The following is a 14,706-nucleotide window of genomic DNA, read 5'->3' on the forward strand; positions in this document are numbered from 1 at the left end:
ATTCACTGCCATTCGTAACTCTACGGGAATCGATTTAGCTTGTAAAAATGATTGCTACCAGATATGTTAGACGTGAGGACAAAACAAAATGAAGGCTTTTATTGCAACGGCCAGAGTTATGCAAAAAGGACACTAGATGGCGCTGTAGAACACTGGGTTCATTTTAGCTACCTCCTGGTGGACACATTTATTTAAAGTAGAAGCTGTTTGTAAACACATCAAATGTAGCTAGCTACAAATACATATATTATCTGTATTACTGATAGTCTCGGGATATCAAAGACAATCTGCCGTTCAAGACATTCCTGCGAGCAAGACAGCAGGGAAGCAAAGTAGATTCGACTTGTAAATGCCCTTATTGACTAACGTGGGGAGTAACACGCCTTCTAGCTAGCTAGCAAGCTAATGTTCTCAACGATTGTCAGCTAGCTAGTCTAGAAGGTATGTAGAACCAACTAAAGCTATGGGCACATGATGCCACCTCGCTGCTTCTGTGAGATGGTTCCTGTTATTGTGCTTATCTGTTCTTTCCACAGGAAGATGATTTCCCAGGTCTTTATCTTGTCCTCCAAGGGAGACCACCTAATCTACAAAGACTGTATCCTTTACCCCCCCCCCCTCTCTCTCTCTCTCTCTCCTCTCGCTCTCTCTTCCCCCCCCCCCCCCCCCTCTCTCTCTCTCTCTTTCTCTCTCTCTCTCTCTCTCTCCCTACTTTTGAACTACCTCAACACAATTAGGTTCTTGATTACATTAATTGGTGCTGTATGTAAATATTCAAGTCATTTCTGCCATTTGAAGATGTCAGTGATGACTGTGGCACAAAGTCTTTGAATGCCAGATCACACGCACAGTGACAGCGCGATTACGTCTTTAACCTGACGCATTAGTCCGTGGCGAGGCTGGGAATGAGTCTGTCAACATTTTCTACAAGATGGTCACCGCGCTGAAAGACGACCAACCACCAGTGGTCATGGTATGATGTCTGTGTGTGTGTGTATTCTGACCTATCTGTGGTTCTGGGACAGACCTTTCTCGTCTGATTACTTTTTCAGAGTCGGAAAGACTTGCACTTTGTTCACATCAAACAGGGAGGACTGTACTGGGTTGCCACAACAACAGCGGATGCCTCTCCATTCACCATCATCGAATTCCTCAACAGGTCTGCTCCAGTATAGTCTATAGAGAGGCTGGGGTGGATAAACACGGGTTTCAAATGCTTTTACTGTGTTTGCATTGCCCAACGCCTACGTATCACCTGCCTCCATATTTATGGCCTGGTCCGTCCATGTGTGTTTGATTGCCTGTGTTCCAGGTTAACAGCCCTGATAAAGGACTACTGTGGGAGTCTAACAGAGAAGTCTGTACGGATGAACTTTGCCCTCATATATGAGCTGTTGGATGAAGTTGTGGTGAGCACCTTTAGCCTAATCCCTGCTCTCACATCCACCCTGGGGCCAATCTGAAGACCGTTTCCAAAGCATTCTTCTGTCTGTGAGACGTGAACACAACTTGGAGGGATTGGCTTCTTTAGATTGCCCTCCTTTCATCTTAACCCCGCCCTTTTTCTCACCCCTTCCGAGCAGGACTATGGTTATATCCAGACGACCTCTACTGACATCCTGAAGAACTTCATCCAGACGGAGGCAGTCAGCTCCAAACCCTTCAGCCTGTTTGACCTCAGTAATGTCGGCCTGGTAGGTCACCGAGTCGGCATCGCACGGAAGCCACAGAGAAATGCATTTGAGTTAACCTCGCTCGACCAAATCCATGACCCTTGGAAAATAACTCAAATGATTTACATTTTTTATATTTTTTTCGCTTCAAAGATTTTGATGATTTTCATGTCTCTTATGTTCCATGTAGTTTGGAGCTGAGACTCAGCAGAGCAAAGTGGCTCAGAGTGCCTCAGCCGCACGGCCTATCACGTCCAGCCGAGGAGAACAGGTGCATTTGATATGTCATCAAGTGTTCAAGGCCTGGCAGCTGACACGTGGCTGCCCTGCCAGGTGGCAGAGAAACACAAACTGTTCCTTGATTCCGACCACTTAAATACTGACATAACTCTGCACTTCTGATCCTTAATCTTCTGCTGTGCTTTCCCCTTGCACTATATGTACGTCTCTTTGGATAAACCCGTCTGTGGGGTAAATGTCAAATGTAATGGCCATGTACTTTAATATCGTAAATGTTGAAGCTATCTTACTTGAGGACCTGGCAATGCTTGTGTTTCTGAACTGTCCCACATCCTAAATTCCTCTCTTCCTTTTCCCTGTTTCCAGGGAGGGAAAAACGAGATATTTGTGGATGTGATCGAGCGGATGTCTGTGGTCATTGGTTCCAACGTGAGTAACCATGGAAACATAGTGTAAAGGAGTTTATTCGCAACATATGGGTTATTAAAGACCTTTAGAGCTTTTTTTCCTCTCTCCCTCTCTCTTCCCTTTTTTCTTTCTCTCTTCCTGTCTCTCTCTCACTCTGCCTCTCTCTGTGTCTCTCTTTGTCTGTCTGTCTCTCTGTCTCTTGTCTTTCTCTGCCTCTCTCTCTCACTGTCTGTCTCTCTCCTCTCCAGGGAGTGCTGATGAAGGCTGACATAGTGGGGGAGATCAGGGTGAAATGCTACATGCCCAGTTGTTCTGGTGAGCACCATGTTCAACATGGCTGCACATGCCGCGAAATGAGAAGCTGTTTGCGGTGTGACAGTTCATTTGTCTTCTCCTCCCCCCCCCCCCCTTCCTCTTTTGTGTCCCCTATGACCCTCATCCACAGAGATGCGTATTGGCCTAAATGAGGAGTTCAGCATAGGAAAGTCTCAACTGAGAGGTGGGCACGGCGCTTAACATGTCTGGCCATCTGATTTGTGTTTGTATCTCTTATCTGGTTGATTTAAGGTCTCGTTTGTCTGTAAATCATACACTGTCATTATTACTTCATTTGTTAAATTCGTAGGAACTGCAGATGTCTGACACAGTGATAGACCTTGTTCGGTTCCACGGTTCTCTTGGTAATGGTTTGTGTTGGGTAATATTTTGAGTGTTTCATCCGTCCCTTCCTCCAGGCTACGGGGCAGTGGTTAGGGTGGATGAATGCAGCTTCCACCAGGCTGTGAAACTAGACGAGTTTGACTCCTACAGAATCCTGAAAGTCTGTCCCAGCCAAGGGGAGGTGAGGTGTTCACCCACGTAACACACACACACTCGTCATGTACACATTCATACACACACACACACACACACACACATACACTCGTAATATACACATTCACACACACACACACACTCGTAATATACACATTCACACACACACACACACTCGTAATATACACATTCACACACTCGTAATGTACACATTCGGGAGTCAGTTGGCTTAGCGGTGAGGGAGTTGGGCTAGTAATCAGAAGGTTTGCGGATCGATTCCCCGCCGTGCCAAATGTCCCTGTACTTACTGTAAGTCGCTCTGGATAAGAGCGTCTGCTAAATGACTAAATGTAAATTCACACACACTCATAATTTACATGTTCACACAAAAGGATCTCATTGTCTAATTGTATTTTCTCTCTACTTGTCACTCTTCCACACAGCAAACGGTGATGCAGTACCAGCTGTGTGATGACCTGCCCACTCCAGCCCCGTTCCGCCTCTTCCCCACCATAGAGAGAGACAACGGTGGCAGGTACGGAACCGACACTCAATCCAACACAACCTGATCATATCTCGACAGGAAGTCCTGTTGTTTTTGCAGCTTGGCGGACAGGAAGTTGAGTCGTAGCATTGCTAAACCTCCAGCCCTCATCCTGTAGGTTGCTGATGTATCTGAAACTGCGCTGTGACCTGCCACCTAAAAGGTCAGTTCCTCCTCTATGGGAGGAAAAAAAAACATTTTTATAATTATATATTTATTTAGCAGACCTGCAACCTCTGCAGTATAAATCAACTTGTTTTGTTTGCAGCTCCGCTATTAATGTGTCAGTGAATATACCTGTCCCCAAAAACTCATTAAGGTGAGATCGTTTTCGACCCCTGCACTGCATCCATAAAACCTACCAGCCTAAACGTTGCTCTTCAGACTGTCAATAAAGTTCCATTACACCAAATATCAAAACGCTAAGCTAACGCTAGCTCTCCTTTGTTTGTGTCGGTGCACCTCCTCCACGCTGGCCGTCCCCAGCCTGTCCCAGGAACTGAGCAGTCCGGATCAGAAGGCAGAGCTGCAGCCCAGGAACAAGGCCATCGTCTGGGAGATCTGTCGCTTTCCCGGGGGCTCCCAACTCTCCGCTCTGTTCAAGGTGACGCTCTGGAGACACGTGCTCTGTCTCTCCCTCCATACGTTCACTTCCTTTCTCTCTGTTTCTCTCTCACTTTACCTCCTTTCTTTCCCTTTCTTTCACTCTCTCTCTCTCTCTCTCTCCCTCCCTCTCTCACTTTAACTATTTCTCTTTCACTCTACCTCTCTCCCTCCATCTCTCCCTCTCCCTCTCACTTTACCTCTCTCTCACTTTACCTCCCTCTTTCTCTTTCACTCTACTTCTCTCTCTCTCTCTCTCTCTCTCCCTCTCTGTCTGGTGGTCCAGTCTGGCCTGTTGCCATGGCATCGACACCCTTGGTCAGAACGTCTCAGAAGGTCTGTCCTGTCCTGTCCTTTCACAGTGGACACAGACATGACAGGAGATCCCTGCTAAGATGGCGATTAGGATTCTGATCACTCCCCCTCTCCTCCTCCTCCGTTCCTCCCCCCCTCCTCCCCTCTTCCTGTGTTTTCAGTTGGAGGTCTCAGGCTTGAGCTCGGCCTCCATGCTGGAAGTAGGTCCGGTCAGCCTGAGCTTCGAGCTGCCAAAGTACACCTGCACGGGACTACAAATCAGATTCCTCCGCCTCTCGCCGATTCAGCCCGGACCGTCTCAGCGCTGGGTCCGCTATGTGACTCACTCAGACTCATATACCATCCGCATCTGACTCCCACACACACACACACACACATACTGCACTTTCACGTTAAAGCTGGCTAGTCCATTTGTCGAGAGCAGGTTCTGGTTTTCCTATTCCAACTGATGCAAAACACAAACCGTGTTTGAATGGAGAGACAAAATGTTGAACAATATAATTTTGTATTAAAGTGTGATATTTATTGAGCGATTTAATATACATGAACATACGTCTACTTAATCAAGCATTTACAATCCTCACATTGCATACCCACACCAAAATGCATGGGTAATATTTTACATTTTGCACCCATGATGTGATTTTTAACTGTATAGGAAATGTATTATTATATTATGCAATCAATACACTTGGTTTTCTAAGTGTGAAGTCATTTTCGATCTCAAAAATACTTGTAATGCAAACCTATTGCGCAACGCTGCAGCACTTGCCTCCAAAAACGCGCATCATATCAACATTCCAAGGGTCGTCCTGCCTTCGCGGAAGCGAAAAGCACGGAAGACGAGACGAACCGGACAGTAGATTAGCTAGTTAGCTTGCAGGTGTAACTTGACAGGATTCGAAGAAAAACACTGGAAAGATATATAAAGATTTGTGCTACGTAGCTACCGCCTTTTCTGTTGCGAGCCTTATATCGAAGGCCTGCCGAGGAGATGGGGGACAAGGCGGGCACCAGGTACTCACTTTTCACGGGACTACTACAGCTCGTTTGTCTGTTGCCACTACTGGCTAGCTTCCTCTCCCGTGTCCGAGCTATTCTGCTAGCTTTTGAGCATGGAATTATTGCTATCTAGCCTCTCGCAACCAGGAGTAGCTACCTCGCTAAGAATCTCTAAAAAAGCGTGTTATGTTGCTAACGTTAGGTAGCCAAAATTGGTCAGTGGAATGTTTCAAATTGTGCTTGGTTTCTTTATTATTTGTGCCCGAGGTATTGCTGGCAAATATGTTTGAGATCAACACCCCCATTCGCTAACTAGCTAGTAGCACATCCAGCAAGCTGGGTGGGGTGAACGTTAGCTTGCATTAAACCATTTAACGCAAATTATTGTGATTGTTTGCTTTGCTCTTTAATTGGCATATGACCATATTTGATATCACAACTGACTCGCTGTGATGTTAGATAAGTACAAGCTAACAGGTTTCACAATTTGCAGCTTTTTGTGGGGTTAGCTAGCTAGCCAAAATCCCGTAATTAAGACTACAGAATTTCAGAACGATTCCCTGACCTAAGCCAGATTCTTAGAAAGGCATGTGAATATATTAATAGTTTTCAATTTTAGTTGTCACGGACCTCGAATTATTGGGGTATCATCTAAATTATTTCCTTGATTAGGAAACACAAGCCTTTATCAGTGACGCATATTTGACGTACGATTTGCGTATCGATTTGTGTATCATGGCCAGTGGTAGTGCCTTTTCAAACGCGGTGAAGTAAATGAATGCAAATGTAAACAAACAAGCTTACAGTATGGTATTGCAGTTGCAATCATGTGTCACACGCGTGACCAACATATGCTGGTATGTTGTCGAATGCCAGTGGTCCATGACTGTTTACAGGACATGGCGTCCTTCATATCGCAGGCAGACCCTCTTCGCTGTCGTACTGTATGCAGTTTTAGTGTCAGTATTAAAACAGTAGTCGGATGTTACACCGTTGTGTGTAGTACCGTGTTATAAACCCCCGTCCATGCGTCGCCTTTGCTCCGCGGAGAGAGATTCAATCACCCTTTCTCCCAAATTGGGGACGTGAAGTTTACTTTGCCTCAGAGAAAAGTAAAGGCTGATACAATTCCATGTCAATCTCAAAAGTAGAGCTTGTTGAGGTCTTACAGGGATTTGTGTCGTCCCTTGCGTGCAGGTTCTGTGTGTTGTGTTAATTTTCAAGGTCCTCTGGCTGCAAGTTTGAGGGTGAAATAAATGGAACTGTTAAGGCCTGAGTTTAGCCTTGCATGTGTACGTGTGTGTGTGTGTGTGTGTGTGTGTGTTAAGGGACTCGGGGTGGTGGAGGACAGGTATGAAATGTAGCACAGGCTTGTAAATGAAGAGACAGCAAAGGTCTAGGCCAAGGAGATTCAGTCTGAGCGTGTGTGCTGAAGAAGTCACCCTTGAGTTCCTCACATACACACACACACATTGCCATTAGAAAATTCATAGACATCCAAACCCCTTTACTTCCTCTTGCGTGTGTTTTGACAACCGGACCGTGCGAGGAAGTTACATTTGTCACAATGCCGTTTTCAATATGCTGTGGTAGTTGTGACGTAGGCGTTGAGAGGAAGTGATCACTCTTTAGGAAGTGGCTGTGTGTGAGAACTTCCTGTCCAGATACAGGACACTGGGTGGGCCTCGATTTACCGCTCAGTGAGATGAACTGGAGGTCAGAGTGGATGGAGAGAGGTGTGAAAATCACGCACTCTGCATTTTCTGTTTCCCTAACTCTCTCTCCCTCTCTCTCTCTCTCTCTCTCCCTCATTTCTCAGAGTTTTCAAGAAGTCAAGCCCCAACTGCAAGGTAAGCCATCATGTGATCCCTGTTAAGGCCTTGGTTTTCAGTAGTACACCCGACTACCTGCTTTTAGGGTCTCCCACACCTCAATCTCTACCTGCATCCCTTCTCTCTTCACCCCTCTCTGTCTCCCTGTAACAGGTCACGGTATACCTGGGAAAGAGAGATTTCGTGGATCATCTTGACCAGGTCGATCCGGTTGGTAAGTAATAAATGCCATGCGTTTGATGAGGAATCTGTGGTCAGTCTTTGTGTGCGCGTGTGCGTTTCAAATGTTCTAGTTCCCTTTTCGTCCCCAAGAGTAACGATTTCAACATTGCTCTCTTTCATTTGTTGTTTCTGTAGATGGTGTAATCCTGGTTGACCCTGAATACCTGAAAGACAGGAAAGGTATGCTAGCTGCCAGATAGCACAGCCACTGTGCAATTGTTTATCTTTGCCTAACGTCCGCAAATCCTGTTGGATAATCTTCATGGGTGTTCTCGTTAAACCAACACATCATCATATTGCTCCTACAACCCCTCTCCTCCTCTTGTTTCCCCCCTCCTCCTGTTTCCCCCCTCTCCTCCTCCACTTCCCCCTCTCGTCTTGTTCCCCCCGTCTCCTCCTCCTCCTCCCCCTCTCCTCCTCCTCCTCCCCCTCTCCTCCTCCACCTCCCCCTCTCCTCCTCCTCCTCCACCTCCCCCTCTCCTCCTCCACCTCCCCCTCTCCTCCTCCTCCTCCCCCTCTCCTCCTCCTCCTCCACCTCCCCCTCTCCTCCTCCTCCTCCACCTCCCCCTCTCCTCCTCCTCCTCCACCTCCCCCTCTCCTCCTCCTCCCCCTCTCCTCCTCCACCTCCCCCTCTCCTCCTCCTCCTCCCCCTCTCCTCCTCCTCCTCCCCCTCTCCTCCTCCTCCCCCTCTCCTCCTCCACCTCCCCCTCTCCTCCTCCCCCTCTCCTCCTCCACCTCCCCCTCTCCTCCTCCTCCTCCACCTCCCCCTCTCCTCCTCCACCTCCCCCTCTCCTCCTCCACCTCCCCCTCTCCTCCTCCCCCTCTCCTCCTCCTCCTCCCCCTCTCCTCCTCCTCCTCCCCCTCTCCTCCTCCACCTCCCCCTCTCCTCCTCCTCCTCCCCCTCTCCTCCTCCACCTCCCCCTCTCCTCCTCCTCCTCCCCCTCTCCTCCTCCTCCTCCCCCTGTCCTCCTCCACTTCCCCCTCTCCTCCTCCCCCTCTCCTCCTCCCCCTCTCCTCCTCCTCCCCCTCTCCTCCTCCACTTCCCCCTCTCCTCCTCCCCCTCTCCTCCTCCTCCTCCCCCTCTCCTCCTCCTCCTCCCCCTCTCCTCCTCCACCTCCCCCTCTCCTCCTCCTCCTCCCCCTCTCCTCCTCCACCTCCCCCTCTCCTCCTCCTCCTCCCCCTCTCCTCCTCCTCCTCCCCCTCTCCTCCTCCTCCCCCTCTCCTCCTCCACTTCCCCCTCTCCTCCTCCCCCTCTCCTCCTCCACCTCTTCCTCCTCCCTCCCATCCTTCCTCACTACCTCTCTCCCCCATCCCAGTCTTTGTGACCCTGACCTGTGCGTTCCGGTATGGCCGTGAGGACCTGGACGTGCTCGGTCTGTCGTTCCGGAAGGATCTGTACATCTCCACCTTCCAGGCCTTCCCCCCCCTCGCGGAGGAGCGCAAGCCCAACAGCCGCCTGCAGGAGAGGCTGCTGAAGAAGCTGGGCCAGCAAGCTCACCCCTTCTACTTTACTGTGAGCACACACACACACACACCCCAGCAAGCTCACCCCTTCTACTTTACTGTGAGCACACACACACACACCCCAGCAAGCTCACCCCTTCTACTTTCCTGTGAGCACCTACACGCACACACACACCTACTTTGCGTGATATGACATAATTGAAAGATAAGACAACACAGACCTCGATTCTGCTACACGCTGTAAATGTCGCTTTAAAGGGAAGCCATGTCCTTACCTGTCGTATTAAATAGTCTGTCGGGGTGTTTCTGTCTCGTCTAGATTCCTCAGAACCTGCCCTGCTCAGTCACTCTACAGCCTGGACCGGAAGACACTGGGAAGGTGAGGTGGACACACACACACACACACCTCTCTTACTACCAATGCTGAAAACGGCACTGAAACCTGCACAGTAGTACTCTTTCAAAGACACACTCAGACACCCTGTTAGGCCTGTGCTCCGTTTTCTCCTGGTTGTCCTTGGCTCACTCTTCTTCCTCTCTCCTCTCCGTCTCCTCTTCCTCTCTCCTCTCCCTCTCCTCTTCCTCTCTCCTCTCCCTCCCTCTCTTCTCTCTCCTCTTCCTCTCTCCTCTCCCCCATCCCCTGCTCTTGTCTCCCTCTCTTCCTCTCTTCTCGTACTCTCCCTCCCTCTCTTCTCTCTCCTCTCCCTCTCTCCTCTCCCCCATCCCCTGCTGTCCTCAGGCGTGTGGAGTTGACTTTGAGATCAGAGCGTTCTGTGCCAAAACGATAGAGGAGAAGATCCACAAACGGTAAAACAAACTTACAGTACTGTGTGTGTGTGTGTGTGTATGATGAGGCATGTTGAGTGCATGAGATTGTAATGGTTGTGTGCATCAGCTGACATGCACGTGACCTCGGTGTGTGTGTGTGTGTGTGTGAGCAGGAACTCTGTGCGTCTGGTGATCAGGAAGGTGCAGTATGCTCCAGAGAAGCCGGGGCCCCAGCCCATGGTGGAGACCACCCGCAGCTTCCTCATGTCGGACCGCTCCCTGCACCTGGAGGCCTCTCTGGATAAGGAGGTACACACACACTCTCACACACACACACACTCACTCACACACACTCCCTCACACCTGCTAATGTGTGTGTGTGTGTGCTGTGTCTCCAGCTGTACTATCACGGAGAACCCATCAGTGTGAACGTTCACGTCACCAACAACTCCACCAAGACGGTGAAGAGAGTCAAGATCTCAGGTATGACTTCCTGTGGATCTGTGGATGGGGTTCGTACACACAAGATTTCAATTAAGTAACATTCTCCCTCCCCTCTCTCCGTCTCCCTCTCTCCCTCCCCTCCCCTCTCTTCCTCCCCCTCTCTCCTTCCCCTCCCCTTCCCTCTCTCCCTCCCCTCCCCTTCCTCCCCCTCTCTCCTTCCCCTTCCCTCCCCTCCCCTCTCTCCCTCACCCTCTCTCCCTCACCCTCTCTCCCTCCCCTCTCTCTGCTGTTGTGTCTCCCAGTGCGGCAGTATGCTGACATCTGTCTCTTCAGTACAGCTCAGTACAAGTGTCCAGTCGCTCAGGCTGAAGCAGAGTGAGTCTTCTCCTTTCCCTCCGTTCATCACTCCATCCATCCATCCCTTCGTCCATCCCTTCATCCATCCCTTCATCCATACATCCCTTCATCCAAGTTAAAAGGCGATAGTTGTAGCTGACGTGTTTGTGTCTGTGGCGTCCAGTGACCAGGTGTCGTCCAGCTCGACGTTCTGCAAGGTGTACACCCTCACCCCCACACTGGATAAGAACCGAGAGAAGAGAGGGCTGGCCCTGGACGGCAAGCTGAAACATGAGGACACCAACCTGGCCTCGTCCACCATGTGAGCCACACACACACAGATACAACACACACACACACTCTGGTGAGACACACACACACACCAACCTGGCCTCCTCCACCATGTGAGCCTCACACACACAGATACAACACACACACACACACTCTGGTGAGACACACACACACACCAACCTGGCCTCCTCCACCATGTGAGCCACACACACACACACAGATACTACACACACACACTCTGGTGAGACACACACACACACACCAACCTGGCCTCCTCCACCATGTGAGCCACACACACACAGATACTACACACACACACTCTGGTGAGACACACACACACACCAACCTGGCCTCCTACACCATGTGAGGCAACACGCGCGCACACACACACTCACACACACATGAAGGCCCCGGTATCGTGTGAGATATGAGTTATCACTCTGTCGTTTTCATACATGCTAAGATGGCAAACTCATGCAAACTCAGTTTGTGCAAATGTTTACTGCTGGGAGAGGCTGAGCACACATACTGTCTGTTTTACAAAGCCTGTCTAACACTCCTCTCTCTCCCTCCCTCTCTCTCTCTTCCCCTGTCTCTGTCTCTCTCTGTCTCTCTGTCTGTCTCTCTGTCTCTCTCTCTCTCTGTCTGTCTCTGTCTCTCTGTGTCTCTGTGTCTCTGTCTCTGTCTGTCTCTCTCTGTCTCTCTCTCTTTCTTCTGCTCTGTCTCTCTCTCTCCTGCTCTCTCTCTCTGTGTCTCTCTCTCTCTCCTGCTCTCTCTCTCTCTCTCTCCTTGTGTGTGGGCGTGTCAGTGTGAAGGATGTGACCAACAAGGAGGTCCTGGGGATCCTTGTGTCCTACAGGGTAAAGATCAAGCTGGTGGTGTCGCGCGGAGGGTGAGTGTCCACACGCCCCTCCTGTCCCCACAGGCACCCTCCACCGTTACAACACTGTGCCTCTACCTCAGCCGCGTATGTCAACTCTGCCACTGCATCTCATATTGGACCCTGACTCTCACCAGCCCCTCCTCCCTCTCTCTCTGCCACCCCCCCTCCCCTCCCCTCGCCCCCTCCCTTCCTCCTCCCCTCGCGTTTCGCTGTGTACTCTCTCCTCCCTCCCTTCCTTTTCCTCTTGGTTGCGTTTTCTGGAGGTCTCTCCTCATTTCATGCCCTCCCCTTCTCTTGTTGAGTGTTTGTTTCTCTCTCTCTCTCTTCTCCTCCTCCGTTTGTCTCTCCATCCGTCCCCTCCCCCATGGGTCGCTTCAGACTGCTGAGTGGCGTGTTGGAGAGGTAATATGACGTCTCAGCCGCCACCTGTGTGTGTGTGCGTGTGTGTACACCTTGTTAATCTTGCACCCCAACTAATTTGTGTAGTGGTCTGAACACTTGCTCCAGGTGTGTGTGTGTGTGTGTGTGTGTGCGCTCCTTCATTGGCCTCCTTCCTGGTTGTCACAACGGTGTGTTCTCATTGGGTGTAAGCAGGGACTTGTGTAACCTGATAGGCTGTTTTTAGAAGAGGATCTTATAACACTCTTCACATGATTAAGAGGTTTTTCTCAGAGCACTGCTTCTCTGTTTGTGTTCAGTCGAGCAACTTAGAACCCAACTTTCTTAATAATACATGTAAAAAAGATGGCCCTACCTTTTTGAAACCAATCCTGATCTCGCTAACTGAAATCCATGTATTCTTTTTTGATGGAAAAGTGTGGACTATCTCGGCCAATCCAAAACAATTCTCTGTATGTTTGCAGGCCAGCCAATCACATCGCTGTCATGTGATTACTGGCTTTGCCTAGATACATGGTTGATGACCGTTGCCATGCCAACAGTCATCAATTGTACTCCACGTTCCTGTCAGCCCTAGACCTGATGATGGTCCAATCATCTGCAAGTCAATTTCAGCCAATGAGACGCCAGTCGATTGGGCGAGGTGACCCAAACTGTGAACGAATCGATCTGTCCAGTTTAACTGACTAAATGGGTCCCGCTTGATTTCACTGCAGACAGCTCATCGAGCCATTGACGTGTTCTCCCTGCCGGTCTGAATACAACCATGTGTTTTTATATGAAATCTTTGGTTTGTTGATTGTAAAGGTGGTTTAATCACCAAATGTGTTATAGTTACACTTTAACATTCTTTTACATTTTCAGTTTTTTCCCGGACAGACTAGGTCTAGTCTTGTGCTAACAGCATGAAGGATTAGGCCTATTCTGTCTCAGGGAGATCCTTCCCTGGATGTTTACATCAAATCAGGGCCTCAGAAAGGTCGCTGTTTCTGACGTTCCCCCTGTGGTTGGTGTGTGTTCAGGAGGGCTTGGTGTGTGTTCAGGAGGGGGTAACGTGTGGTTCTCTCTCTCTGTGTCTGCAGGGACGTGGCAGTGGAGCTTCCCTTCGTCCTCATGCACCCCAAGCCCACAGAGCTGCCCATATCACGGCCCCAGTCAGGTACAGTCGCCCCCCTATCCTAATCCTTCATCTCATCACACATCGTCCCACTCCTCCTATATGCAGACAACCTCCCACCCCTCTCTCTCGGACTCTGGCATCACTCTCTGCCTGCTTCCTCCTCGTGCACGGGGTTGCCATGGAGACGATGGGCCGTTGCCGTGGCAACACCGGCCTGACATATCATTGTGTGTGTGTGTTTGCCCTACAGCTGTGCCTGAGTTGGACCCTCCCATCGACACCAACCTTATAGAATTTGAAACAAAGTGAGTATTCAGTAGGTTGTTTGGAATTATATATTTTTTTTAAGAGGTGTTTTTTTCTCCAGTTCCTCCCTCTGTACCCTTGTTTCCTCCCCCATCTCCTTGTTTCCTCCCGTATCGTCTAAGCGTGATGTCATGTTCTCTCTGTCTCCTGCAGCAGCAGTATCTCCCAGGATGACGACTTTGTGTTCGAGGACTTCGCCCGCCTGCGGCTCAAAGGAACGGTGGATGACAAAGACGAGGACTGCTAGAGCACACACACACACAGACACACACTGTGGGTGGTGGGAAGGAGGCATGTTGAGGAAGCTGGATTTGGATCCTGCTGTGAAGCTCCTCTGCATTTTGTGTTCCATTCGTGGTATGTCTGCCTGTCTGCCTGTCTGTCTGCCTGTCTCTGTCTGTCTGCCTGTCTGTCTGACCACAGCCATTGTCCCACCACCTTCAGTGTTAACTTAATATTGTTCTATAGCGTTGCTGGAAGTTTCCATCCATGTCGCGGAACAGCTGTTTCACACATCTGGAGATGGGGGAGGATGTGGTCTGTTGGGAGACAGTGAGAGTGTGTGTGTGTGTGTGTGTGTGTCAGAGGCCCCTGAGAGATTCTCTTTTATTTTATTCTTCTTTTTTCAAATCTCAAATTGTGCCAAGCTGACGCAGGGAGAACCAAGAGGAACATAGTATGTTGTATCTGTGACTGCTTGAGACGTAATTTGGCAAAAACATACATGCTCTAAAACGACCCACACGTTATCAAATGTATTCAAGTCACCCCTAGCTACCCTCCCCCCTCCACACACACACACTCACACAAACCCTAGCTTCATGGATCGACCTGCCACCCACATCTCTACAGACAAGGCTGATTAGAGGATCTGGATCCTGACCAGATGTCAGTCAACCATCACAGGCCGGTAACACACCGTTACCACCCACCTGACCAACAACACACCTGTACACATACACACCGTTACCACCCACCTGACCAACAACACACATGTACACACACACAACGTTACCACCCACCTGACCAACAACACACATGTA

General features: G+C 49.7%; 2 protein-coding genes across 7 annotated transcripts; both read left to right on the forward strand.

Moving 5' to 3' along the window:
* Window positions 1-153: 153 nt before the first annotated feature.
* On the forward strand, window positions 154-5,306 carry ap4m1 (adaptor related protein complex 4 subunit mu 1). 3 transcript variants are annotated; one of them, XM_047013738.1, is made up of 16 exons: window positions 154-345; window positions 537-598; window positions 888-973; window positions 1,053-1,159; window positions 1,313-1,409; window positions 1,584-1,694; window positions 1,864-1,944; window positions 2,280-2,342; window positions 2,570-2,636; window positions 2,767-2,820; window positions 3,056-3,162; window positions 3,578-3,669; window positions 3,797-3,841; window positions 3,947-3,997; window positions 4,165-4,282; window positions 4,758-5,306. In XM_047013738.1, exons 2-16 carry the CDS (start codon window positions 541-543, stop codon window positions 4,947-4,949), a joined length of 1,329 nt encoding a protein of 442 aa, XP_046869694.1. In that variant the 5' UTR covers window positions 154-345; window positions 537-540; the 3' UTR covers window positions 4,950-5,306. The 3 variants fall into 3 exon arrangements, with proteins under 3 accessions (XP_046869694.1, XP_046869693.1, XP_046869692.1); XM_047013737.1 differs by having other exon boundaries at window positions 154-323; XM_047013736.1 differs by having other exon boundaries at window positions 155-441.
* Window positions 5,307-5,383: 77 nt separating this feature from the next.
* On the forward strand, window positions 5,384-14,674 carry arrb2a (arrestin, beta 2a). 4 transcript variants are annotated; one of them, XM_047013740.1, is made up of 16 exons: window positions 5,384-5,613; window positions 7,418-7,448; window positions 7,584-7,644; window positions 7,788-7,832; window positions 8,969-9,165; window positions 9,436-9,495; window positions 9,856-9,923; window positions 10,058-10,193; window positions 10,283-10,367; window positions 10,631-10,703; window positions 10,849-10,986; window positions 11,764-11,847; window positions 12,217-12,240; window positions 13,320-13,396; window positions 13,608-13,662; window positions 13,820-14,674. In XM_047013740.1, exons 1-16 carry the CDS (start codon window positions 5,591-5,593, stop codon window positions 13,908-13,910), a joined length of 1,248 nt encoding a protein of 415 aa, XP_046869696.1. In that variant the 5' UTR covers window positions 5,384-5,590; the 3' UTR covers window positions 13,911-14,674. The 4 variants fall into 4 exon arrangements, with proteins under 4 accessions (XP_046869696.1, XP_046869695.1, XP_046869698.1 ...); XM_047013739.1 differs by having other exon boundaries at window positions 5,386-5,613; window positions 13,817-14,674; XM_047013742.1 differs by lacking the exon at window positions 12,217-12,240 and having other exon boundaries at window positions 5,387-5,613.
* The last annotated feature ends 32 nt before the right edge of the window (window positions 14,675-14,706 follow it).

The sequence above is a fragment of the Hypomesus transpacificus genome, unplaced genomic scaffold (assembly GCF_021917145.1).
Source record: "Hypomesus transpacificus isolate Combined female unplaced genomic scaffold, fHypTra1 scaffold_201, whole genome shotgun sequence".
Classification (NCBI taxonomy): Eukaryota; Metazoa; Chordata; class Actinopteri; order Osmeriformes; family Osmeridae; genus Hypomesus; species Hypomesus transpacificus.

Bases quoted from the DNA above. Each gene is read 5' to 3' on its own strand.
- ap4m1 (XM_047013738.1), top strand. From the start codon at position 541: ATGATTTCCCAGGTCTTTATCTTGTCCTCCAAGGGAGACCACCTAATC. The intron at 1,410-1,583 runs GTGAGCACCTTT...CCTTCCGAGCAG, and splicing joins AGCTGTTGGATGAAGTTGTG to GACTATGGTTATATCCAGAC. The intron at 4,283-4,757 runs GTGACGCTCTGG...CTGTGTTTTCAG, and splicing joins AACTCTCCGCTCTGTTCAAG to TTGGAGGTCTCAGGCTTGAG.
- arrb2a (XM_047013739.1), top strand. From the start codon at position 5,591: ATGGGGGACAAGGCGGGCACCAG. The intron at 10,704-10,848 runs GTGAGTCTTCTC...TGTGGCGTCCAG, and splicing joins GTCGCTCAGGCTGAAGCAGA to TGACCAGGTGTCGTCCAGCT. The intron at 13,397-13,607 runs GTACAGTCGCCC...TTTGCCCTACAG, and splicing joins CATATCACGGCCCCAGTCAG to CTGTGCCTGAGTTGGACCCT.